The following is a 25,924-nucleotide window of genomic DNA, read 5'->3' as shown; positions in this document are numbered from 1 at the left end:
CGATCCTGAGAGGTGATGTCACATCACCTCTCAGGATCGCAGGATGGTGATTGGTGGTGTATTATCACACCACCGATCACCATCCTGTTCCGGGTTATCGGATGCCCAGAGACCCGAATATCCCTGAAACGCAGCAAACCGCAGGTCTGAAATTGAGCAGGTACCGGGAACTAAACATAACGTACAGGAACGTCACGTGTCCTTAAGTACTGGGACAACATGCCGTATCGGTACGTCATGTGCACTGAACTGGGTAACGGTGTGCACACTTATGCAACCATTTTATTTTATGTTTTTATTTTTTCTTCCCTCTACCTTAAAGATTTTGGCTTGTTTTTCATTTGAGTTGTACAGTTTTATAGGTCACATTAAAGGTGAAAAAAGTTCTGAAATGATTTATCATCACAGAAACCTGACATTTTAGGGGTGTGTAGACTTTTTATATCCACTGTAAGTATGCTTCCCTTCACAGGCCCAGCAGGTGGTGGGGGAGACCCAAAATTTATTACAAAGGTGCAGAACCCCATTAGGTCTGCAGCATGTCAGTTTTATGTTGCTAATTTCCACCTCAGATTTTATCCTTTGCAATGCAAAATCCATAGTGCATCTTATACCCACGTGGGTATACCCTGTTAGAGTAGGATGTGTATCTTTGTAGCTGTAACCAAATGAATAAAAAACATGAATTTAACTAACCATGTTTTTAATTGACAGAGAAATTGGATGACATGACACCTATTCATCGGGAGATTTCTGAAAATCTGCAATCCAACAATTAATCTTTCAGCTGGCCAAGATGTGTGGAATATGCTGTACTGTCAGTTTGACCACCGATGTAGTTAAAGCCTCCTGTCAGGATGCCATTAATTTAAGACGTAGAGGGCCCAACAGCAGCCATGAACTGTTAGAGACAGATTTTTCTCACAAGTACAGCTGTTTTTTCTCAGGTCATGTTCTTCATTTAAGAGGACAAGTGACTCCTCAACCTCTGCAAGATAGAAATGGCAATATATTTCTTTGGAATGGAGAAGTTTTTGGGGGAGTTCATGTTCCAGACACTAGTAATGATACTGAAGTAATGTTTCAGCATATTACTTCTTGTGACAATGAACATGATACATTGTCACTCATTTCCAAAATACAAGGGCCTTGGGCTTTCATCTACTATGAGAAAAAAAAGCATAATCTTTGGTTTGGAAGAGATTTTTTTGGTCGCCGCAGTCTTTTGTGGAGATTTGGGGATACCCCCAAAGAAGCACTGTGTCTCACTTCTGTAACTGAATTTAATTGTGAAGATGGTATACAGTGGCATGAGGTTCCAGCAGTTGGTATTTTTAAGTGTAACTTAAGCTCTTGTATGGAATTAAAATCAATCAGTTTAACATTGTATTCATGGATATCTACTACAGAAGGGGAACAACTGAAAAAAGGACAAACATACATTTCAAATAATCTTGAAAAATTTATATCCAGAATTAAACATGGGGGTGGCAGTCTTATTGCTCCAGTTACTCTATTAAATAGAGAAATTCCTGAATCACTGCCAGAGTCAAACCGCCAAGCACCTTCTAACCGCGTTGGCTTAGAAGACCTTAAAATGCTGATCTCTGAAGTACATAAGAGAAATGCTGAATCTTTTATAAAAGTTCTAAGTGAAGCTGTGAGAAAACGTGTTTTATGTCTACCACGAGTAAACGATACCTTGACTTCAGAAACCAAACTAGCAAATGTTGCAATTCTTTTTTCTGGTGGAATTGATTCAATGATGTTGGCTGCTCTTGCAGATAGACACATTCCATCATGCGAGCCTATTGACCTACTCAATGTTGCATTTATGATGCAGGCTGAAAAAGTAAAAACCCAAAAATGCCGCTTGCAAAAGAAACAAAGCACTACATATTCACGTGAAGACAATGCTGAAACTTGTAAATACACAAGTCCTTTTGATGTTCCTGATCGAATCACTGGCAAGCTGGGTTTGGAAGAACTTAAAACCTTAAACCCGAGAAGAATTTGGAATTTTGTTGAAATAAATGTCACACCTGAAGAACTCAAGCAAATGAGGCATAAACATATCTCGCAGTTGGTACAACCTTTGAACACTGTTCTCGATGACAGTATTGGCTGTGCAGTTTGGTTTGCTGCCAGAGGAATTGGCATGCTGAAATGCAAAGGTGAAATAAAGCCATATACCAGCACATCTAAGGTAACTGAATCAAAAAAATGGCTGTTTTGGCACAGTTTTGTTTATTATTTTACAGCATTTGCCTGATAGGGTAGATCATGTGATATTTTTATAGAGCTAGTCTTCATGGACGCAGCGAAACCAAATATGTTTATTTTTTTATTTTTGTTTTTTTGTTTTGTTCAGTTTTACACAATAAAAGAAAACATGTTTTTGTGTTGTCTTTAAATTTTTCTGCAATGGTCTTTTGTGAGGGACAAAGTGATGTTTTCATCGGGACCATTTCTGGTGCATACAACTTTTTGATTATTTGTTTATTGTAAGACATGGAGACAAAAAAAAATGGCTGTTCTAGCACAGTTTTACAGCGTTCACCCGATGGAGTAGATCATGTGATATTTTTATAGAGCCAGTAATTAAGGATGTGGTGGTAAAATTGTATATAATTTTTTCAGTAGTAAATGGGTGAATGAGGGGAAATTGGATTGACAGTAACATCTGAGGGGTTGGAGTTATGCTAATCCCTGTTACTGTGGGCAGGAGTCAGCTGTATTACACAGCCAGCATTCTTGCGTATGAGGCAAGTGTTGCTCCTTATCCAGCTCCATATTCTCCTTCCGCCATTATACCATCAATATATGGCAAATGTTGGGAAGGGGTTAAAAAAACACAGCATTCTTTCCATTATTATCTGGGAAATGTTTGTACAACATTCACCATGTAATCTAAACAGTGTATTATCCAGGAATTTTAAATTAATGGTCTATTCTCTGGATAGGTCATCAATATCAGATAAACGGGGGCCTGACTCCCGGGATCTACACCGATCAGCTGTTTTAAGAGACCTCTTTTCTCACCAGAGCTCCGGTACGCGCAGTGGTCTCTTCACAGTGCTGTATATTGCATAGTGGCGGTACTTGGTATTGCAGCTCAGCCCCATTTACTTGAATGGGACTGAGCTGTGCTAGGCCATATGACTAACATATGTTGATGTGACTGGCGTAGGAAGAGGCCTAAACGCTGCAGCCTCTTCAAACAGCTGATCGGCGGGGGTCCTGGGAGTCAGACCCCTGCTGATCTGAGATTGATGACCTATTCTGAGGATAGAACAAAAACACCTGACGCAAGAGAGGTCAAAAGAACCACCCCATAAATGCACATCCAACAATTAGTCAATAATAAAATATATGAAATTTATTAGACACCAACAAACACACATTTAAAAATTGTATACAAATAGAACAAGGTGCGGTATACAAAATGATGAAAGTAACCGACACAAACAGAATCCACTGAGCGTCTGCTAAGTGGGGACAAAACCAGCTATACATGAATTATCCTATGCCTGACATAAGGAAAATATATAGTATAAGGTCAGGCCGCTGAATAAATAAAGACAGACCAAAGTAGGGTCAAATATAAAGAGCCAAAAACCTACATAAACAACAGGACAGTGGACCTGGCAATATAATTGGGCGTTTCTCATGTTGCCAGGTCCACTGTACCAGCTGTTTATGTATGTTTTTTCATGTATAGCTGGTTTACATTTTATGTCCCCACTTAGCTGACGTGCAGTGCATTCTGTTTGTGTCGGTTAGCTGGGAGGGGAGGGGGGGCGGCGCATTTCTTCTGTTACAGGAGAAATCAACAGTGGGGGGGAAGCAAAGTGTAAAAAATTATTATTTTTTTAAGTCTTAAAAAAAAAAAAAGTTATAAATAGAAAAAATAAATAAATAAAATAGACATATTTGGTATCGCCGCGTCCGTGACGGCCGGCTCTATAAATATATCACATGATCAACCCAGTCCGATAAACACCATAAAAAAATATATTTTGGCACCTTACATTACAAAAAGTGCAACACCAAGTGATCAAAAACGCGTATGTCTCACAAAATTGTACCAATAAAACCATCACCTCATCCCGCAAAAAATGAGCCCCTTCATAAGATAATCTCTAAACAAAAAAAATATATAGCTCTCAGAACATGGAGACACTAAAAGATCATTTTTTTGGTTTCAAAAATGCTATTATTGTGTTTAAGTGAAATAAATAAAGTATACATATTAGGTATCGCCGCATCCGTAACAACCAGCTCTATAAAAATATCACATGACCTAACCCCTCGGGTGAACATCATAAAAAAAAAAAAACTGTGACAAAAAAAACTATTTTTGTCACCTGACATCACAAAAATTGCAACACCAAGTGATCAAAAAGGCATATGTCCCACAAAATGGTACCAATAAAACAGTCACCTCATCCTGCAAAAAATGAGTCTCTACATCTCTCAAAAAATAAAAAAAACTATAGCTCTCAGAACATGGACACATTAAAACATATATTTTTTTGTTTCAAAAATGCTATTATTGTGTAAAACTTAAATAAATAAGAAAAAGTATACATATTTTAGGTATCGCCACGTCCATAACTATCTGCTCTATAAAATTGTCACTTGACCAAACCCCTCAGGTGAACGCTGTAAAAATAAATAAATAAAAACTGTGCTAAAACAACCAATTTTTTGGTCACCTTGCCCCATAAAGTGTTATAATGAATGATCAAAAAAAATCATATGTACCCAAAAATAGTACCAATAAAACTGGCCCCTTATCCCCTAGTTTCCAAAATGGGGTCACTTCTTGGGAGTTTCTACTGTAAGGGTGCATTAAGGGGGCTTCAAATGGCATCTAAAAACCATGTGGCGCTCCTTTTCTTCTTCGCCCTGCCGTGTGCCCATACAGCAGTTTATGACCACATGTGGGGTGTTTCTGTAAACCGCTGAATCTCAATGATAAATATTGAGTTTTGTTTGGCTGTTAACCATCAATGTGTTAAAGAAAAAATTGGATTAAAATGGAAAATCTGTCAAAAAAGTGAAATTGAAAAATTTGATCTCCATTTTCCTTTAAAACAAAGTTTGTAAAATCGGTTTTAAGTAACTTGATGGGTGTAGTTTCTACAATGGGGTCATTTATGGGGGTATCCACTATGTAGGCCCCACAAAGTGACTTCAGACCTGAACTGGTCTTTAAAAAGTCTTCTAACGTCCTAAAAAAATAAAATGACATTTCCAAAATGATGCCAACATAAAGTAGACATATGGAGAATGTTAAGTAATAAATATTTTATGAGGTATCACTTTCTGTTTTAAAAGCAGAGAAATAGAAATTTTGAAAATAGTGAATTTTCCAAAATGTATTGTAAATTTGAGATTTTTTGATAAAGGTGAAATATATTGACTCAAATTTATGACTAGCATGAAGTACAATGTGTCACGAGAAAACAATCTCTGAATAACTTGGATAAGTAAAAAGCGTTCCAAAGTTATTACCACATAAAGTGAGATATGTCAGATTTGCTAAATTAGGCCTGGTCAGGATGGGGCAAATGGCCCAGATGTGAAGTGGTTAAGGGGGGTACTGAGCAAGTGTTTTACGGAATTTGGAAACACTTGGCTCTAAAAATGAAGAGTTTTGTTTCTTCCAATAAAATTTTGATTTAGCCCCAAATTTTTCATTTTCACAAAGGGTAACAGGAGAAAAAGCACCCCATAATTTGTTACCCATTTTCTCCTGAATGCAGCAACACCCCATATGTGGTGGTGAACTGCTGTGGGTGCACATGGCAGGACTCAGAAAGGAAAGAGTGCCATATGGCTTTTGCAGCGCAGATTTTGATGGATATTTTTAACGGGTGCCATTGGTCTTATGTGGGGGCTCATTTTTTCAGGATGAGGTAGCTGTTTGGTACATAAGACTTTTTGATCGTTTGGTAATACATTTTTTGTGAGGCAAGGTGAAATAAATGGCTGTTTTTTTTTTTGTTTTGTTTTTTACAGCACTCACCTAAGGGGGGCATATAATGTGATATTTTCAGAGAGCAGGTTGTTTTGGACGCGGCAATACCTAATATGTCTATTGTTTTTATTTTTGTTAAGTTATACACATCAAGTTTTAAATCATTTTTGAACAGAATAAAATCTAGTTTTTGTGTTGCCATTTTGTTTGAGCCCTATTTATTTATTTTTGGGGGGCAATTGTCTTAGGGGTTTATTTTTTGCGGGATGAGATCACTGTTTGGCAGTATTTTGGGGTGCATATGACTTTTTAATCACTTGCTATTACACTAATATGTCTATTTTTTTTTTACAGCGCACAAGAAAAACATTTTTGAAAGAAAAAAAAATCAATCATGTTTCAGTGTCTACATAGTCTGAGCCATAGTTTATTTATTTTTGGGGTGATTGTCTTAGGTAGGGGCTCATTTTTTGCGGGATGAGGTGGCGGTTAGATTGATACTATTTTGGGGGGCATACGCATTTTTGATCGCTTGGTGTTGCACTTTTAGTGATGTAAGGTGACAGTTTTTGGTTTTGGTTTTTTGACGGTATTCACCTAAGGGGTTGGGTCATGTGATATTTTAATAGAGCCGGTCGATACGGATGCAGCCATACCTAATATGTCTGAGGGTCTGATCCCCTTTACAATGCATTACAATACTTTACTGTATTGTAATGCATTGGCTGTAAGTGTATTACACAGTGTAATACACTTGCAGCTTCCTGCCTGTGAAATCCAGGGGGCTGGGGCTAAGGAAGGCATCGGGCTACCTTCCCTGCCATCGGGTCCCCATCACAGCAGTGCAGGGACCCGATGGCCATCCGCACCCGGCAGGATCCCCACGTGCCGTGGTCAGTGCTGACTGCAGCAGTGCAAGGGTTAATATGCCGGCATCTGTGTTTTCACCGATGCTGGTGCATACAGCAGTGGTCCAGCTATCAGTGACTGCCGGATCCCTGCAGCTGATTGGGCGGGAGCTGCTCCTGCGCCCGCCCGATCAGAGTGCCATAGCTGTACGGCGCTGCAATTTGAGACCCGGATATCAGCGCTGTACATGTATGCCGCTGGTATCCTACAGGTTAATCTTTGTAGGTTGAGTTGATTATTTCAAGTAACAAACAAGAAAAATGTTAAAGTCTGTTATGGTGCCTAATCACTTATTTATCAAGGACAAATAACTTAACAATATATTTGCTCCCCCAATCAATAGGTTGTTCTCACAGGTATTGGTGCAGATGAGCAACTTGCTGGTTATTCTCGTCACAGAGTAAGATTCAACAGAGAAGGTTACAGAGGCCTCCTTGAAGAATTAAGCATGGAGTTAGGACGTATCTCTTGCAGAAATCTTGGACGGGATGACAGAGTTATTAGTGATCATAGCAAGGAAGCAAGGTATTGGTTTGTATCAATGCATAATTCTTATTAGTCAGGAATTGTTCTTTAAATAATTTAATGGATACCCCCTTTTTCACTCCCTCCTCACTATAATCAAAAAAACTTACTATAGATGATTTTTTATTTTTATTTTTTAAGTATTGCAGTAAGATATACTGTGCAGCTGAGGCGTTGAACTGAATACATTAGTCTTAGTGACAGCAGTATGAAAGCCCTGCATAATATCCATGGGTGTAGACATAAGTATCTATTGATGCTGTTATAGGGAATAGGACTCTAAACCCAAAGGCAACACTTTTCAGAAAAACACAACTACACTGCTGCACTCCAGGCTCCATGATGTTTTTTTTAATTTTCCATGTCAATATCTATATTTAAAGGGTTTCTGTTACCTATAAAATGCGTATTAAACTGGCTGACATTAGTGATGTGCTAATGTCAGCTGAACATAACTATATTATTGCCATCTCACTGCCTGAAGCCTTTAAGAAAAACAAACTTTTATAATATGCTAATTATCCTCTAAGAGCAGGGGGGCATTGCACCTGCTCCTAGAGGCTCCGTTTGCCCACCTCTTTTCACTCCCTTGTTCTCTTGATTGACAGGGCCAGGGTAGCTCTGCTCTCCTCCCGCCGGCCATGTCTACTGTGAAAATCTTGCACCTGAGCCATCCTGTTCATCACAGGCGCAGTGAGGGATGGACGCTCAGCAGCAGCTGGCTTCCTTACTGCGCCTGCGCTGAATATGTCACAGTGCTCCCGGAAGAGAAGACAGCCGGCATCGCAGAGAAGGAGGAGATTGCAGTGATGTCGCTGGATCCTTCTATGTGGTAAGTATTTTCCTACTTGCCCAGCGCTTTATTCCCACTTATACCACTAATGATCAAGGGGGAAAAGAATAAACAATATTTTAGCAAAAACAAATACTAATAATTACGGTAATATATTTATAAACCCTAAAGAGAGAAAATAAAGCTTCAAAGATGTTTTCCAGACACAGGATAAAAGTACACGGTCATTTACAAACCCTATATCACTAACGAATATACCAGATATATACACTGCTCAAAAAAATAAAGGTAATACAAAAATCCTAGATCTGAATTAATTAAATATCCTTCTGAAATATTTTGTTCTTTACATATTTGAATGTGCTGACAACAAAATCACACAAAAATATAAAAAAATGGAAATTACATTTTTAAACCCATGAAGGTCTGGATTTGGAGTCACACTCAAAATTACAGTGGAAAAACACACTACAGGCTGATCCAACTTTGATGTAATGTCCTTAAAATAAGTCAAAATGAGGCTCAGTAGTGTGTGCCTGTATGACCTCCCTACAACGCCTGTGCATGCTCCTGATGAGGTGGCGGACGGTCTCCTGAGGGATCTCCTCCCAGACCTGGACTAAAGCATCTGCCAACTCCTGGACAGTCTGTGGTGCAACGTGACGTTGGTGGATAGAGCGAGACATGATGTCCCAGATGTGCTCAATTGGATTCAGGTCTGGGGAACGGGCGGGCCAGTCCATAGCATCAATGCCGTCGTCTTGCAGGAACTGCTGACACACTCCAGCCACATGAGGTCTAGCATTGTCTTGCATTACGAGGAACCCAGGGCCAAACGCACCAGCATATGGTCTCACAAGGGGTCTGAGGATCTCATCTCAGTACCTACCACAAGAGGACACAGTTTTAAATTAGAGGGGCAAAGGTTTAAAAGTAATATAAGGAAGTATTACTTTACTGAGAGAGTAGTGGATGCATGGAATAGCCTTCCTGCAGAAGTGGTAGCTGCAAATACAGTGACTGAGTTTAAGCATGCATGGGATAGGCATAAGGCTATCCTTCATATAAGATAGGGCCAGGGACTATTCATAGGATTCAGATATATTGGGCAGACTAGATGGGCCAAATGGTTCTTATCTGCCGACACATTCTATGTTTCTATGTAATGGCAGTCAGGCTACCTCTGGCGAGCACATGGAGGGCTGTGCGGCCCTCCAAAGAAATGCCACCCCACATCATTAATGACCCAATGCCAAACCGGTCATGCTGGAGGATGTTGCAGGCAGTAGAATGTTCTCCACGGCGTCACCAGACTCTGTTTCACGTCTGTCATGTGGTCAGTGTGAACCTGCTTTCATCTGTGAAGAGCACAGGGCGCCAGTGGCGAATTTGCCGATCTTGGTGTTCTCTGGCAAATGCCAAACGTCCTGCGCGGTGTTGGGCTGTAAGCACAACCCCCACCTGTGGACGTCGGGCCCTCATATCACACTCATGGAGTCTGTTTCTGACCGTTTGAGCAGACACATGCACACTTGTGGCCTGCTGGAGGTCATTTTGCAGGGCTCTGGCAGTGCTCCTCCTGTTCCTCCTTGCACAAAGGCGGAGGTAGCGGTCCTGATGCTGGGTTGTTGCCCTCCTACGGCCTCCTCCACGTCTCCTGATGTACTGGCCTGTCTCCTGGTGGCGCCTTCATGCTCTGGACACTACGCGGACAGACACAGCAAACCTTCTTGCTACAGCTCGCATTGATGTACCATCCTGGATAAGCTGCGCTACCTGAGCCACTTGTGTAGGTTCTAGACTCCGTCTCATGCTACCACTAGAGACCGCCAGCATTCAAAAGTGACCAAAACATCAGCCAGGAAGCATAGGAACTGCGAAGTGGTCTGTGGTCACCACCTGCAGAACTACTCCTTTATTGGGGGGGTCTTGCTAATTGCCTATAATTTCCACCTGTTGTCTATCTCATTTGCACAACAGCATGTGAAATTGATTGTCACTCAGTGTTGATTCCTAAGTGGACAGTTCGATTTCACAGAAGTGTGATTGACTTGGAGTTACATTGTGTTCTTTAAGTTATCCCTTTATGTTTTTGAGCAGTGTGTGTATATATGTGTGTGTGTGTGTGTATATATATATATATATATATATATATATATATAAATATATATTTATTTAATCTGGTGGCTAAATGAATTTGATTCGTTGGTTATATAGGGTTTATAAATAAATTAAATATCAGTCAAAAATATTGTTTATTCTTTTCCACCTCAATCATTGGTGGTATAAGTGGGAATAAAGCGCTGGGCAATTAGGAAAATACTTAAACCATAAAAGGATCCAGCAACGTCACTGCAATCTCCTCCTTCTCTGCGATGCCGGTTGTCTTCTCTTCCGGGAGCACTGTGACGTATTCAGCAAAGGAGTGAGGAAGCCAGCAGCCGCCGAGCATCCTTTCCTCACTGCGCCTGTGCCGAATACTGAACGGGACTGCGCAGGCGTGAGATTTACGTAGTAAACGCGGCAGGAGAGCAGCGCTACCCTGGCCCTGTCAATGGGCAAACTGAGCCTCTAGGAGCAGGTGCCATGCCCCCTTGCTCCTAGAGGTTAATTAGCATATTATAAAAGTTTGTTTTTCTCAATAAAGGCTTCAGGCAGTGAGGTGACACTAATATAGTTCTGTTAAGTTGACATTAGCACATCGCTAATGTCAGCCAATACCCATTTTTCAGGTGACAGAAACCCTTAAAACAAAAAACATCTGTCATTTTAATCCTGCCTGTAATTATATCACCTCTGTGTATCGATAAGACAGAATCCACTATTTACAATAGGTGATTGTCAAAGCTTACCTACTCTTTCATTGTACAATAACCTCTGCTCAGGTCACAGTATGACTTGAAAACTCTCCCGTAAATGTCAATAGATCCAGCTCCATACCATTATGTCTATGGCCCATGTGGCTGCCATAAAGAAGTTTTCATAATGCTTCTATTTGAGTTAAGAACAGCTCATGCAAGGTGGCTGTTCAGGAAAGAGAATTAAAAACCCTGCAATCAGAAAATAAAAATAGATTAGAAAAAAAAGATATGTGTTGCTATCTAGTTTTAACTGGCAGAATGCAATTTTAGGTGACACACTTTCTTTAATTCCCAAGCAGGCTAAGGGCTCATGCACACAACAGTGTGCCGGCTGGGTCTGTATTGTGGACAGAAAACAATGGGTCTGCAAAATACAGGCTCGGCTGTTTTTGCACTGCGCAAACACATCGGCAGTGCCTCTGAAACCCATGGAAGCACTACTGTTTTTGCAGTGTGGACCATCAGATGTGGATCGCTTACTCCATTCAAGTGAATGGGTCCGTGTCCACATGGGCGGCCCTACGGTTGGTGCCCATGCATTGCAGACCTCAATTTGCGGTCGGCAGCACGGGACCGGCCGGCACATGGTTGTGTGCATGAGCCCTAAGGATGAGACTAGAGATGAGCGAATTTCCCAAAAATTGGTTTCAGCGGTTTCGACAAATTTTTCGAAAAGATGCGATTCGATCCGAATTTATTCGGGGTGAATCGCATAAAAAAAAAAGTCTATTTCCGGGCTGCAGAGAGCCTTTATAAGGGTGTAGAACATTGTGCCTTGCAGTAACACGCATAAGGGAGTCTGCTGTGGTAGTGAAATAATACTGTGAGTCACTATGACATGCAGATGACGGGGTCGCTCTTAGAATCACTGCATCCTTCACTTATTTGGGCAGTCACGGGGCCAAAACTGACCAAACCAACTCAGACTTACAGGTCGATGTTAGCGTCAAGAAAAAAAACACTCCTTTTACACCCTCGTCAGCTGATTCCACATAGATGTCTACAGAGAACCTGTTCTATTCAACGCTTATACAAGTAGAGACCCCCTAACAGAGTGGAGAGGGTGTCAGTAGTAAGTTTGTGTTGACGTCACTGATTAAATTGCCTCTGTCTGTGGAGCATACCTTTTACTCGGTCAGCATTTGCTCAATAATCAATCAGTATTGCTAATGCCAAAATAAAACAGGAGTGAATCTAAAACAGAGATGACACGTGAATGGAATATTTGCATGTCTTCTGTGTTTTGTACCCACTCCTGCTTTTGGCTACCAAATCATAAGCCAATTCTGATAGGACCATACAGGCCTTACAGCTGAAACACAGACAGGATCCGTTGTTCGTCTCATTTTTCCTTCCTTCTGACAGATAAGAAGAAAGGTCAAATAAATGATGTCAGCCAGGCTGAAAGCCAAAATAGCAGACCAGTTATGAAGTGGGGAGGGTGGAAACAGCATGAGAAGTCCACAGAGTGGACCTATGACAGTGGTGAGGTGGAAGCAGCATGAGGAGACCACGAATGGCATAATGGATCTTCATTGTGGGTTGGAAGGGTAGTGTCCAAGTATGCCACCACCTGCTGGTTCAGGTCCTGCTCTAGGTCTAACTGCTGCTGCAGGTGAGTAGTTTCTTCACTATGCGGGTGAAGAAAGCTACTCATCAGCGACTGTAGACTCAGGCTGCTGCTGATGGAGCTGGTACTGCTCCTGTCACCCCACCCCTCCCCTCCCCAGCAGCCATGGCAGTGGAACGTGAGCACAGAGGGCCCCCCTGGTCAGACCTGTGAGAGGATGGACGATGGCGCAGATAGGCAGCGGCCAACTGACTACATAGGATATCTCTGGAGTAGTTCAGTTTATCCTCCCTCTCAGTTGGTGTAAAAAAAAAAAAAGGCCCCCATTTTTGACCGATAGCAAGGGTCCAACAAGGTGGAGAGCCAGAAGTCCTCCCTGTGCCGAATGGTGACAATTCGGCTGTCACTACGCAAGCAAGTGAGCATGCATCAGGCCATTTGTGCAAGTGACTCGGAGGGACTCCCTGCCTCCATCTCCACTGCATATTGCCACGGTGTGTCTGGGTCCTCTGTCTCGTCTTCCTCATTGCCCTGTAGATCCTCTGGCTGCTCCAGGTCCTCCTCTCCTGTCACCTGAGTAGAAAAAACACCTATTCGGCTACACATTGCCTGTGCTCCAATATCTGTAAAGAATAAATCAAGTCAACTGGACGTACTGTAGATTTCTTGAAAACGTTTCACTCGTTCTTCCAACGAGCTTTCTCAATTCTGAGTGATTGTACAAAAATTCTGGGAATAAATATGTAACTGAATCCACATCTGGTAATTGTCAAAGGTGTTGATCCCATTACCTTAATTGGAGTCAGTAGGTGATAAAGACTTCCCAGAAAAAGGTGTCAAGACAGCATTGTATGTGGCAGACAATAGATGTCTAACCCCCCCCCCCTGCCTCTATTCAAGCTTGGCTTCTCCATCCAGAATTGAGAAAGCTCGTTGGAAGAATGAGTCAAACGTTTTCAAGAAATCTACAGTATGTCCAGTTGCCTTGATTTAGTCTTTACAGATATACTATGACCTGGATAAATGAGAACCTTCACAGACCCTGTGCTCCAATGTCCTCCTCCCCCAGTTCAGCCCTCACAGGGCTCTACAGATCTTGGCGCCACATCTCCTGTCCCCGACCAGCCATTGTTACCACCATCTGTTCCAGGACACGAAGCAGTGGAATTACTTTGTTCATCCCATAGTCCTGGCAGCTGACAAATAACGTGGTGTCCTCAAAGGGCCTGAGCAAATGGCAGGTGTCATGCATGAGCTGCCACTGGCAGACATCGAAGTTACACAGGGGTGTACTCCTATTTGCATGGATCAAGAAATCTTTGATGGCCTTTCTCATGTTGGGGGATGCTGTTCTGCCGCTGCAGCTGAAGGAGGGTGTGCGAGTGGCTGAAGTGCATGCAAAGTTTCCTGGCCATTTTTAGGATGTCTTGCAGATGGGTGGAAGACTTCAGGAACCGCTTGACAACCAGATTGAACATGTGTGCCATGCAGGGCGCATGGCTCAGCCCTCCTTGACGCAGCGCCGAAACAATGGTTTTCCCGTTGTCGGTCACCATGGTTCTGATTTAGAGTTGTCAGGGAGAAAGCCAGGATTCAATTTCTTGCTGAAAGACACAAAGCAGTTCCTCCCCTGTGTGACTCCGTTTGCCAAGGGAAACAACGTCAAAAACAGTGAGACACCGCTGTACCCTGCACATGTGGTATGCTGGAGGGGCACTGTGACTTGTCCCTGCAGTAGAGGCTGAAGACATGGTGGAGGATGAGGAGGCAGAAGCGTACATTGTCACAGGACCTACGGTGTGACAACACTGAGGCGGAAGCGGCGTCACCTGGCCAAGTTGCTTGTGTGGCTGTGCAGGAACCACATTCACCCACAAAAGGACATGTATTGCCGTGCACTTTGGCACACACTGACACGCTCAAGGACTGGCCCACCTTCTGTTCTACATATTTGTGTATAGCTGGTACTGCCTTTTTCGCAAAGAAATGACGGCTTGGAACTCTCCACCTCTGCTCGGCACAAGCCATCAGTTATCTGAAAGGTGTAGAGTCTACCACTTGGAAAGGGAGGGACTGCAGCACCAGCAACTTGGCCAGGAGCACATTCAGCGTCTGCGCCGTTGGATGAGTGCATGCATACTGCTGTCTCTTGGCAATCGCTTTTGTAATCGATTGCTGACGGTATGACTGAGGAGTGGCAGGAGCATCTGGACCAGCAGAAGATGGGAATGACAGAATTCGGCTGAGGTGGTGGAGCCTTGACTGTCTGATACCTGGTGCATGCCACTGGGTGATCCAGCAGTTGCTGCGGCACGCTGGACCACCAAGTCGGAGCCATGGTTCTCCCAGTCCACTTTATGGTGACGCTGCATATGTTGACCATGGCCAGGGTGCCAACATTCTGCCCACAGATTTTACATATTGGCATGTTAACCTCCTCCTACTTCCCGAGCGGGTATGCTGCTGCGAAACAGGTGGTCTACCCCGGGCACGTTTGGCCCCCGACCTCCCACTGCTGCCACCCTGCTGGCTCCCAGGCATGCCTCACGAGCAAGCTGCCACCCTTTTCTCCTGATGATGAAGCCCCTTCTCCACCCGGCTCCCAAGTGTGATCGGCTTCATCATGATCAAGTAGTATCTGCACGTCACTGATGTCCTCCTCAACGGTCTCTGTGTCTGGAGCTCGTCCTCGCTGTATAGTGGAGCTGAGCCAACAGCATACAATACTGCTGTGGCTGAGGGAACAGCAAAGGATGGAGGCAGGTTGAGGACAGGTGAGGGCACAGGGCCTGCTCTCGGGCCATGCCAACTAAGGGTAGTGTCTGACGGACCCACTGACTGTTGGCTGGGGGTGTCTGATGTCACTTGGGATGAAGTGGATGACTGAGTTAACCAATCAAGAACCGCTGGGTTGCTGGTCAAGACATGACCGCTAGATGACACCGGGAGCTCAGACCTCGCTGTGACTCCTACTGCCATGCCCCCTTACTCTGCTGCGACCGCTGCCTGCGCCAGAAACATTTAGGCCTCTGCCACTCCTCTGTGCATGGCCTGGCACTTCTCTGTCTGACATACTTTTAGCTGAACTAAATAAATTAAAAGCAAATTAAAACACCCCTAAAAGCGATAAATATATTTTTCTTTTTGTACTGAAATAGGCCACTAAACACTTTCACAACAAATAACTGCAACAGTGAAATGCGTATATTTATCTTTTTGTACTGAAATAGGCCACTAAACGCTTTCAACACATATATTCTCAGTTCACTTCTGCAGTTATCTTTTTCTTTTTGTACTGAAATAGGCCAATAAAGGCTTTTCAACATAGCATTTGCACCCCAATAACATGGATAAATTGCTGGAATGGCAGAGCTGTATAATGGCTATTGGTCCCCAAATAATATTTCCCTGCACTTCTAAATATTTTTTTCCGTTTTTTTATTTTTCCACAATAAGGTTTTTTCTATTGCTGTCCCTAGCGCCTTCTCGCGTCTGTCACTTCACTCAGAACGCTGGAAAATGTCTGAATCCAAGATGGCTGGCGTATTTATAGGGCTGTAACATCACCGGGCTGGCTGCATGCATTATGGACTCACAGATTGAACATAACCCTGTTCAGGGGATTTATAGTAGAATGTGGTCATTTGAATAGGATTCGCAGAAGCACCACTTTTCTAAAACATAACCTTTAATAATATAATGTTAAAAGCCAATACACCCTTATAATCATAGAAAAGAAAAACAAAACCTGATGTCAAGTTGCTATTCCAATGCCTAATGCTTGCACGAAGGTAGGCAGATATCTATTAGGCCTTGGATGGGGGCGATATCCCTATTGCTGCCACCCTGCCTGCAAACGGAATAGCCACCCGATAGGAGGCACGAGACACGGGATCGCCCATAATAGCCCTGGGATGACCCTAACACAGGAAGGATTCCAACAATGTGGAATATATAGCCCTATATTTAGACCTGGACTAATATAAGTACCAAAAATAACTAACACATACAAATTCCCAAGTGCGGTGACAGAAACCACCCTATACAGTTAGTGAAAAATAAAAATACAATATAGAAACATTAGAATAGTGTCCATAGAAGTGTCCTATATCGTCCCTACACGTTTCGCCTGGTTGGTGTCAGGCTCATCAGGGGACATATCAGACTAAGAAGTATCTATCACCAAAGGTAATCACCTGAGCACATCAAAATACAATATATACAAATTTCTTCTTTTCTAGTAGCAAAATGATCACTAATATAAGTGATGACTACTTGATAACACTACTATATGGCTGATATTTTATACTCAGTAGGTCACAGCTGTAAAGCAAAAGCTAATATTTATCAGGTAGAGGCATAGTCACTATTATGAAGGCTGACTATGACTGGACCCATTGACTAGTGCTTTAGCTAGAGCCAGAAAGTGTGCAAGTTTCTATCCAGAGCCTGGGTTAACACGGGGTGCCTCACTTATTCACCCGTTTATAATATATATATATATACACATATATCACAGCATTGTATTGGGCTTAAGCAAGTTGGATAGCACCCATATATATAAATGGAACAGCAGGAATACACACTGATATCTTGTTATAGCTGCTCCAGTGAGCCTATATGTCCATACAACTAATGAATCATTAGCCAATCTTCGCTTGTGTTGTCAATATATAAAGCACATAGTATGGATCCATATCTCATGAGTGCTGGTATGGTCAGCTGTACTTGCGTGCCCAAAAGATATGAGGCAGGCCTTCAGTGTCCTCCGATATCGGGGGGCGTTCTCAGTGGGATCGTGGATATCACCCAGATGAGCAGCGGTGGCTAGGATGTCAGACTGCTATATCTGCCTGACATCCTAGCCACCGCTGCTCATATGGGTGACATCCACACTCCCACTGAGAACGCCCCCTGATATCGGAGGACACTGAAGGCCTGCCTCATCATATCTTTTGGGTAATTATATTATTAAAGGTTATGTTTTAGAAAAGTGGTGCTTCTGTGAATCCTGCATGCATTATGGGTCATCCCGCCTTCCCAGAGTTCCTTGCCCCATGTCCTCAAACGTGTAGCTGCCATTTTAGGAAAAATTGTGATTCGTTACTACGAAGCGCGAGGAAATTCGCATTCGTTGCAAATCAAATTTTTCCTGAAATTCTTACAGGAAATAGAAAAATAGGCCAGCACTACTCACTGTTAATATAGCTGATCCAATACGTGGTGGTGCCTGTAGCATTAAATCCTGGTCCTGGGATTTCCGTAGTAGAAAGTGTTGAATAAGCCACGGCACTCCAGAGGGATTCCAATCAATTTCTTTATTACACCTTGTGTAGCTACACAAGGTGTAATAAAGAAATTGATTGGAATCCCTCTGGAGTGCCGTGGCTTATTCAACACTTTGTGAAATTCTTACAGGCCTATCTCCTTGCTGAATGCAAACCTTAAGATATTAACAAAGGTTTTAGCAGGGAGGATGAAAAGTTAGATTAGTTATACATGACAATCAATGTGGGTTTATGTCAGCTAAGACAACCACTACAAATTTGGAAGGTTGTATGCAAACATCGGGATGAAGGATGACCGCATGAGGGCTATACTTTCCATAATGCCACTAAAGCTTGTGATAAAGTTGAGTGGCCTTTTCTTTGGGAGGTCATAAGACAATTGGGGTTTGGACCTAAATTTGTTCGAGGAATAAAAATTTGTACCTCAAGCTTATGTATGACTGAATAGTGGTAGGTCCTTCCCTTTCTTGCTGTCAAGAGGGACAAGACAGGGTTGTTCAATTTAGGTTTTAGCAGTTTGCAAGTAGTTATAATACAAAAGTCAAGGGATTTGGATATGGTGCAGTATATGAAAAACATCTCCAGATGATTTGTTGATATTTTTAATTCACCTCTATGAATCACTGTAAGAACTGGTAAAAATAATTGAGAAATATGGTAGTTTTTCAGGGCTTAACTGAAAAGAGAAAAATCTGTATTTATGTCATTAAACAGGATAGATATTTTTACTGTGTTCAGTATGCGGTAAAACTGACTTGTGCTTTTTATTCTCCAGGTTAGTACGATTACAGCCATACCACATATGTATAGTTTTTATACATATAGTGTAACATTTTAATACTGGAAAAAAAAAAACTTTTGATACATTTGTATTAATTTTTTTGTGAATAAACAGCGAATCTGGCATTTTCACCAAACATATATTAAAAAAAAATATATATTTTGAATAGTACAGGTTTTTTCACATGTGGCTTTTTAGTAAGTACTTTAATTTAAATTTTGGGAAAGGGGGGTTTTGATTTATTTTTTTTTAAACTTTTTATTAGGTCTACAAGTGAACCACAACATGGAATCCTCAGATTCATCAACTTGTATAGAGTAATAAAATTGTGTTTTTTCCCCCACCCCATTTGACATTTTTTTTACCGCTTACCGTAGTGCCATGATTAATGGTGGCATTAAAAAGCACAACTTGTCCCGCAAAAAGTAAGCCCTCATACGGCTATGTGAACGGAAATACAAACCGGATTCCCAAAAAGTTGGGACACTAAACAAATTGTGAATAAAAACTGAATGCAATGATGTGGAGATGTCAAATGTCAATATTTTATTTGTAATAGAACGTAGATGACAGATCAAACGTTTAATCCGAGTAAATGTATCGATTCAAATTTTCACGGTGTCAACAAATCCCCAAAAAGTTGGGACAAGTAGCAATAAGAGGCTGGAAAAAGTTAAATTTGAGCATAACAAAGAGCTGGAAGACCAATTAACACTAATTAGGTCAATTGGCAACATGATTGGGTATAAAAAGAGCTTCTCAGAGTGGCAGTGTCTTTCAGAAGCCAAGATGGGTAGAGCATCACCAATTCCCACAATGTTGTGCAGAAAGATAGTGGAGCAATATCAGAAAGGTGTTACCCAGCGAAAAATTGCAAAGACTTTGCATCTATCATCATCAACTGTGCATAATATCATCCGAAGATTCAGAGAATCTGGAACAATCTCTGTGCGTAAGGGTCAAGGCCGTAAAACCATACTGGATGGCCCTGATCTCCGGGCCCTTAATCGACACTGCACCACAAACAGGAATGCTACTGTAAAGAATGGGCTCAGGAATACTTCCAGAAACCATTGTCAGTGAACACAATCCACCGTGCCATCCGCCGTTGCCAGCTGAAACTCTACAGTGCAAAGAAGCCATTTCTAAGCAAGATCCACAAGCACAGGCGTTTTCACTGGGCCAGGGATCATTTAAAATGGAGTGTGGCAAAATGGAAGACTGTTCTGTGGTCAGACGAGTCACAATTCAAAGTTATTTTTGGAAATCTGGGATGCCATGTCATCCAGACCAAAGAGGACAAGGACAACCCAAGTTGTTATCAACGCTCAGTTCAGAAGCCTGCATCTCTGATGGTATGGGGTTGCATGAGTGCGTGTGGCATGGGCAGCTTGCATGTCTGGAAAGGCACCATCAATGCAGAAAAATATATTCAGGTTCTAGAACAACATATGCTCCCATCCAGACGTCATCTCTTTCAGGGAAGACCCTGCATTTTTCAACAAGATAATGCCAGACCACATTCTGCATCAATCACAACATCATGGCTGCGTAGGAGAAGGATCCGGGTACTGAAATAGCCAGTCTGCAGTCCAGATCTTTCACCTATAGAGAACATTTGGCGCATCAGAAAGAGGAAGGTGCAACAAAGAAGGCCCAAGACGATTGAACAGTTAGAGGCCTGTATTAGACAAGAATGGGAGAGCATTCCTATTTCTAAACTTGAGAAACTGGTCTCCTCGGTCCCCAGACATCTGTTGAGTGTTGTAAGAAGGGGAGATGCCACACAGTGGTGAAAAATGGCCTTGTCCCAAATTTCTGGGGATTTGTTGACACCATGAAATTCTGATTCAACATATTTTTCCCTTTAAAATGGTACATTTTCTCAGTTTAAACTTTTGTTCTGTGATTTATGTTCTATTCTGAATAAAATATTAGAAGTTGGCACCTCCACATCATTGCATTCAGTTTTTATTCACGATTTGTATAGTGTCCCAACTTTTTGGGAATCTGGTTTGTATAAAAAAAAGTTTTGGCTCAAGGAAGAAAGGGAGGAAAAATAAAACCTAAAAAACCTCAGGTAGTGAAAAGGTTAATGTGTATTCCACTTACCATTTGTCAATACGGTTTCCTGTTAGTAGAAGATAATCCCATTGTATGTTCTCAGCTCCTGTCTTACACGCTGGCTCAGATTTACTAATGTATCTGCGCCAAAAATCTGTCCAATGCTTCTACACTTTGGGGGGTGGGCAGGGCTTTTCTGGAAAAAGGCTGGGCCTAAGACATGCCATTTTGCAACAAAATTTTGGTGCAATTCTGGCAGAAAATCTGTCTCAAAGTAAGCCAATTTACAGTTTGTATAGAGTAAATGAAAAGTGCCTATCCCTGCACCACAATTATGATCCAACCTGAGCCCTGGTGATAAATCTGGTGCTTTATGTACACAGCCTGTCAAAAGTTTACACCATCTATAGGATATGTAAATCTGGGCCACAGTGTGTAAATGATGTTGTATACAATAACAACCACAATTGATAAAATTGTGTCCATCAACTTTACACAGGATGTGATAATTTTTTTTAACCTCAGAGGGATGAAATCCATGAGTTAAAACCTGTTTGCCTTACAATTGTACACGCAGGTATAATAGTGTGGACCCATAATTGGGTATGGCATTACATAGATAAGCAGCACATGCACAGTGTCACTCAATGGAGGCCACTGATGGATATAGTCATGTGGTTCTGCATCCGCGGCCATGTTGGGACATTATCACAATGCTTACACTGAACAAATGTGGCTGGTGCTGCACAGTGGGGGACCATGATGCAAGTGCCCAAATACTATATTAATAATCAGATTCTAGTGCTGTTTGCAGCATTTTTTTTTTTATGTTAATATAAAATTTCCAGCCCTTTAAAAGTCTGGAGCCCTGTGCATTGGGTGAAAGGGCACATACATATTTCAGTCTACTGAATATGAAGAGCCATATGGAAAATAGATAAGAGACTGAATAAAAGACTATTTGACTAGCCAACAGTTTTGCAAAATAAACAGATGATACAGGAAATGTGTCATCAGAAAATGACTTATTGTTTAAATCATGTTTTTATGTTTAACATATTATGAAATAATTTTTGATATTTTTAATTTTCCATGTCAACATCTATATTTAAACAAAAACCATAAAATTCTGCAGTTTTTGCCCTGGCCACTAAGCCCTTTACTGCAATTCTCTGCTTGCATATTATTACAGGCATACTGTAATTAGAACAACAGATACGACCAAATCCACCATTCACAATAGGTGATTGTCAAAGCTTATCTATTCTTTCATTGTACAATGACCTCTGCTCAGGTCACAGAGCATACCTAGAAAACTCTCCCATAGAAGTTAATGAGGTCCCTTCCTGACCATTGTGTCTATGGACCAAGGGGCTGCTGTAAAGCTATTTTTTTTTAATGCTGTGTAAATGCTGTTAAGAACAGCTCAGGCAAGATGGCAGCTCCCATTAATCATGTTCAGGAAATAAATAAATCTGCATTTAGAAGATGAAAACATAAAAAATGGTTTTTTGATTGACCTGTCATTTATTGACAGTAGTTTGACATCACCATATGATTAGCATTTTATTTTTATGAAGACAGTCATAAAATGAGTCCATTGGATTATATCACTATTAAAATAACCCCTTATACCCTTTTAAGTATAAATCTTTGAACATCCATAAAAATCATATCTTTTGCAGATGTAAGATATGTTAATGCAGCCGGAAGTTTATGGTTGTTGCATTCTTTTTCAGGTTTCCATTTCTGGATGAGGATGTGGTTTCTTTTTTGAACTCTCTTCCACTTTGGGAAAAAACCGACTTGATGCTTGGCAGAGGGCTTGGCGAAAAGTTAATTTTGCGAATAGCAGCTGTAATACTTGGACTTGGTAACTCTTCAGTTTTGCCCAAAAGAGCCATGCAGTTTGGATCCCGAATTGCAAAAATGGAAAACAGAAATGAAAAGGCATCAGACAAATGCAGCAGACTTCAGCCAGATGTAACTCTGTGACAACTATTTGAGTTGTTTGCTTGGAGTTAGTTTTAAAATGTTGTCATTAGCTGCTGTGTATTACATTTACTTTGATAACTGGACAATTCATAAAGAAAAAGGCAATGGTTTGGCCTGTTTAACTTTAGCTAGTTTTCCTATATACTGTATTACTGAAGATAGTTTAATTTGTTCATTTTCTCTTGAAAATACTTGTCACAGAGAAGGTAGGATTCCAGATTTCCAATATCAAAACGGCCTGATATGCTATAAAAATACACAGGTTTCCTGTAATAAAAAAAACCGTCAAATACCAAAATATAGGTTTCCAAAATAACATACCGTAAATAAAATTTTCCCTAGTATAACATTTTTTTTTTTTACTTGCATATGTTTGTTTTTTAATCTGCAGCATAACATAACTCAACATAACTCAAATGTGCATACAAATAAACTGTGGTTTATATTATCAAAGCCAATAAAATATATATTTTAGGTATCTTGAAATCTTATCCTAAGGCCACTTTCACATAGCAGTATCTTGAAGTATTTGTAAGCCAAAAGTGGGAGTGGGTCTAACACAGAGAAGAGGTGCAAATCTTTCCTTTAAAGGGAACCTGTCACCGGGATTTTGGGTATAGAGCTGAGGAAATGGGTTGCTAGATCACCGCTAGCACATCCGCACGCAATACCCAGTCCCCATAGCTCTGTGTGCTTTTATTGTGTAAAAAAACTATTTGATACATATGCATATTAACCTGAGATGAGTCCTGTATGTGAGATGAGTCAGGGACATGACTTGTCTCAGGTTAATTTGCATATGTCTCAAATCGTTTTTTTACACAATAAAAGCACACAGAGCTATGGGGACTGGGTATTGCGGATGTGCTAGCGGCCATCTAGCAACCCATCTCCTCAGCTCTATAAACAAAATCCCGGTGACAGGTTCCCTTTAAACTTTCTCTGTTTGTTCCATTCCTGATTTCAAATACTGGCCAAAATATTGCAGTGTAAAAGCAGCCTGAGTAAGGCCTATAAGCCTAGTAAAAATTAAACCATAGTCCATTAATCCATAAGACACATCTATCATTACTGCTTCAGCTGTACCATACTTATTTTTCATTGTGGACTATGCTTGTAATAGTGGCCTATAAAGCTATATATATATATGTCATGTCAATGAATAGATTTACAACAATGAAGCATGCAAAGGTTGCAGCTAGAGCTGAGCGAATTTCATATTTTGAAATTCATTCACACTTCGTTTGTAGGTAAAAGGTACGTACCATAATGCAATTCTATGACTGAATGCATAACAGAATGCCTTTTATACATTCCGTCATAGAATTGCATTATGGTCTGTGGTAACGGAATCCATAACACAATTCACTTTTTACCAACAAATAATGTGTGTGAACGAATTTGAAAACACGAAATTCGCTCATCTCTAGCTGCAGCACTCCAGATGTGTTATGGGAAAAACACCCATAATAAATAAAATAGAAATGTCACAGTTTATGGCAGCATTTCTACCTTATATATCATTAAGTACTGTATATAAAATGTTTTCACTGCCCTTCTTCATGTTACATAAGCCTGTTGTAATGCAGTATAAGTGAACTGTATGTTGCACTTCCTGGTTTCTTCTAATATTCCTAATAAAATCTTGTAGCAATCTTGGTTTGAAAAAAATTGTGAAGGGTTAAAACAGTGTGACAAGCAAGTTGACCCTCTCACCGGCTAAAAAGCCATTGAAAAAACAAAAAAGACCCAGGGCATCCCAAAAGGAGGGTGAAGGACAATGCCCACCTAATATGACCACAAAGGACACCCGTGATTTGTAACAAGCTCCCGAGCTCATAGTACCAAAAAGTAAAAATATGCTTTATTTCAACATAATTAAAATATGTACATAAATAGAAAGACAAGTAAATATTATGCCATTTAAAAAGTGAATGGGAACAGAGAAAGAGCGCCACCCTGGGATGGTACACAGGTCAATTGTAAAATATCAATGTATGGGTCAAGGAAAGATACTGGGTACAATGCCCAACCTATGATCAGATAGTAAGGTAAGAACCAAAATACATAGGTGAGTCAGTAGTCAACAAACAGACCTGCACGGTAATGAACCAAGGTTTGTTTGGCAAGTGCAATATGAGGAATAAACAATAAACCACAGTGGAGACCAGGTATGGTAAAATGCCGTGCAGGTAATAGAGGAGCAAAGACTCACCTAAGGAAAACCGTGTGCTGAGTTACCCAGTATGGCGCTACCCCAACGCGCGTTTCGTGTGCCTTCGTCTGGGGGTAACGCCATCACTGTGAATAGAGTATTTACAGCCTCTCTCAACCAATGAAAAATTGATACGCACTCGTCCTCAGCTGTGAATGTATGTAGGCGTGCAAAGCTTCAGTCAAACCGTGGCCGGCGTCCCGCTGACACGCCCACATCACGTGACTAAGTCACATGATCGGACGATTGCAGCGTGAGGACACTTAGGCGCAAGGCGCCGGGGGTGGTGCGCGCACACATCACAAAAGAGGAGGAGGAACAGGAACAGGGCACCAACATGCAGACATGTATCCCATCAAAGGACCTGATTATCTCAACTGAGAACCATCATGTGTAGATGAAGGATACAGTGCAGTGTGCGTGGAACATAATGCGCACCCCCATTGAATCTATCATTATGCTGGGAAAGCAGTTTTTTGCACAATACAATATAAACACGAGAGTACCATGATAGAATGTGTTTCAAAGTGAAAAATAGATACAATTACCACAGTATATAAAACTACATATATAGGTATTTCAAAGTGAATGAGTGGTGTGCAAACCGGCACACATTGCGTATGTATCTGGGCAAATAACAATGTGCAACAAGAGCTCAGATGGCAAAAAAATGACAAGCTGAAAGGAAGTCCAATTGTAACAGATATAGGTCAATGGGAGGCATGGCAATGTGGCGTCCTGCAAAAGAACAAGGTAATGGAGAGAGAGAGAAAAGCCTTTGGCATGTCCCGGATTCTAAAAAGTCCTGAAGATATACAGTCGTGGCCAAAAGTTTTGAGAATTACATAAATATTGGAAATTGGAAAAGTTGCTGCTTAAGTTTTTATAATAGCAATTTGCATATACTCCAAAATGTCATGAAGAGTGATCAGATGAA

The 25,924-nt window shown here is 41.3% G+C and overlaps 2 protein-coding genes across 14 annotated transcripts in view; one reads left to right on the top strand and one right to left on the bottom strand.

Moving 5' to 3' along the window:
* LOC122945246 (asparagine synthetase domain-containing protein 1-like) overlaps nucleotides 1-22,778 on the top strand; it is a 178,292-nt gene extending 155,514 nt beyond the window's left edge. For 5 of the 10 annotated variants that reach the window (XM_044304251.1, XM_044304253.1, XM_044304254.1 and 2 more), the window contains 3 exons: nucleotides 715-2,206; nucleotides 7,239-7,420; nucleotides 22,517-22,778. In XM_044304251.1, coding sequence (XP_044160186.1) covers nucleotides 797-2,206; nucleotides 7,239-7,420; nucleotides 22,517-22,772 — 1,848 coding nt within the window. In that variant the 5' untranslated portion in view covers nucleotides 715-796 and the 3' untranslated portion in view covers nucleotides 22,773-22,778. Of the gene's footprint in view, nucleotides 1-714; nucleotides 2,207-7,238; nucleotides 7,421-22,516 lie in introns of those variants that run through there. The other 5 variants (XM_044304260.1, XM_044304262.1, XM_044304261.1 and 2 more) reach the window with 5 other exon arrangements.
* Nucleotides 22,778-25,924, bottom strand: part of LOC122945248 (glucose-1-phosphate thymidylyltransferase-like) — a 341,472-nt gene continuing 338,325 nt past the window's right edge. Inside the window, exon 9 of one of the 4 annotated variants that reach the window (XM_044304264.1) lies at nucleotides 22,778-23,039. In XM_044304264.1, the coding sequence (XP_044160199.1) occupies nucleotides 22,922-23,039 (118 nt within the window). In that variant the 3' untranslated portion in view covers nucleotides 22,778-22,921. The remainder of the gene's footprint in view (nucleotides 23,040-25,924) is intronic. The other 3 variants (XM_044304266.1, XM_044304265.1, XR_006391102.1) reach the window with 3 other exon arrangements.

Source organism: Bufo gargarizans, chromosome 8, assembly GCF_014858855.1.
Source record: "Bufo gargarizans isolate SCDJY-AF-19 chromosome 8, ASM1485885v1, whole genome shotgun sequence".
In the NCBI taxonomy this organism is placed as follows: Eukaryota; Metazoa; Chordata; class Amphibia; order Anura; family Bufonidae; genus Bufo; species Bufo gargarizans.
The sequence above is the reverse complement of the archived record's forward strand: the minus strand, read 5'-3'. Positions and strand labels throughout refer to the sequence as shown.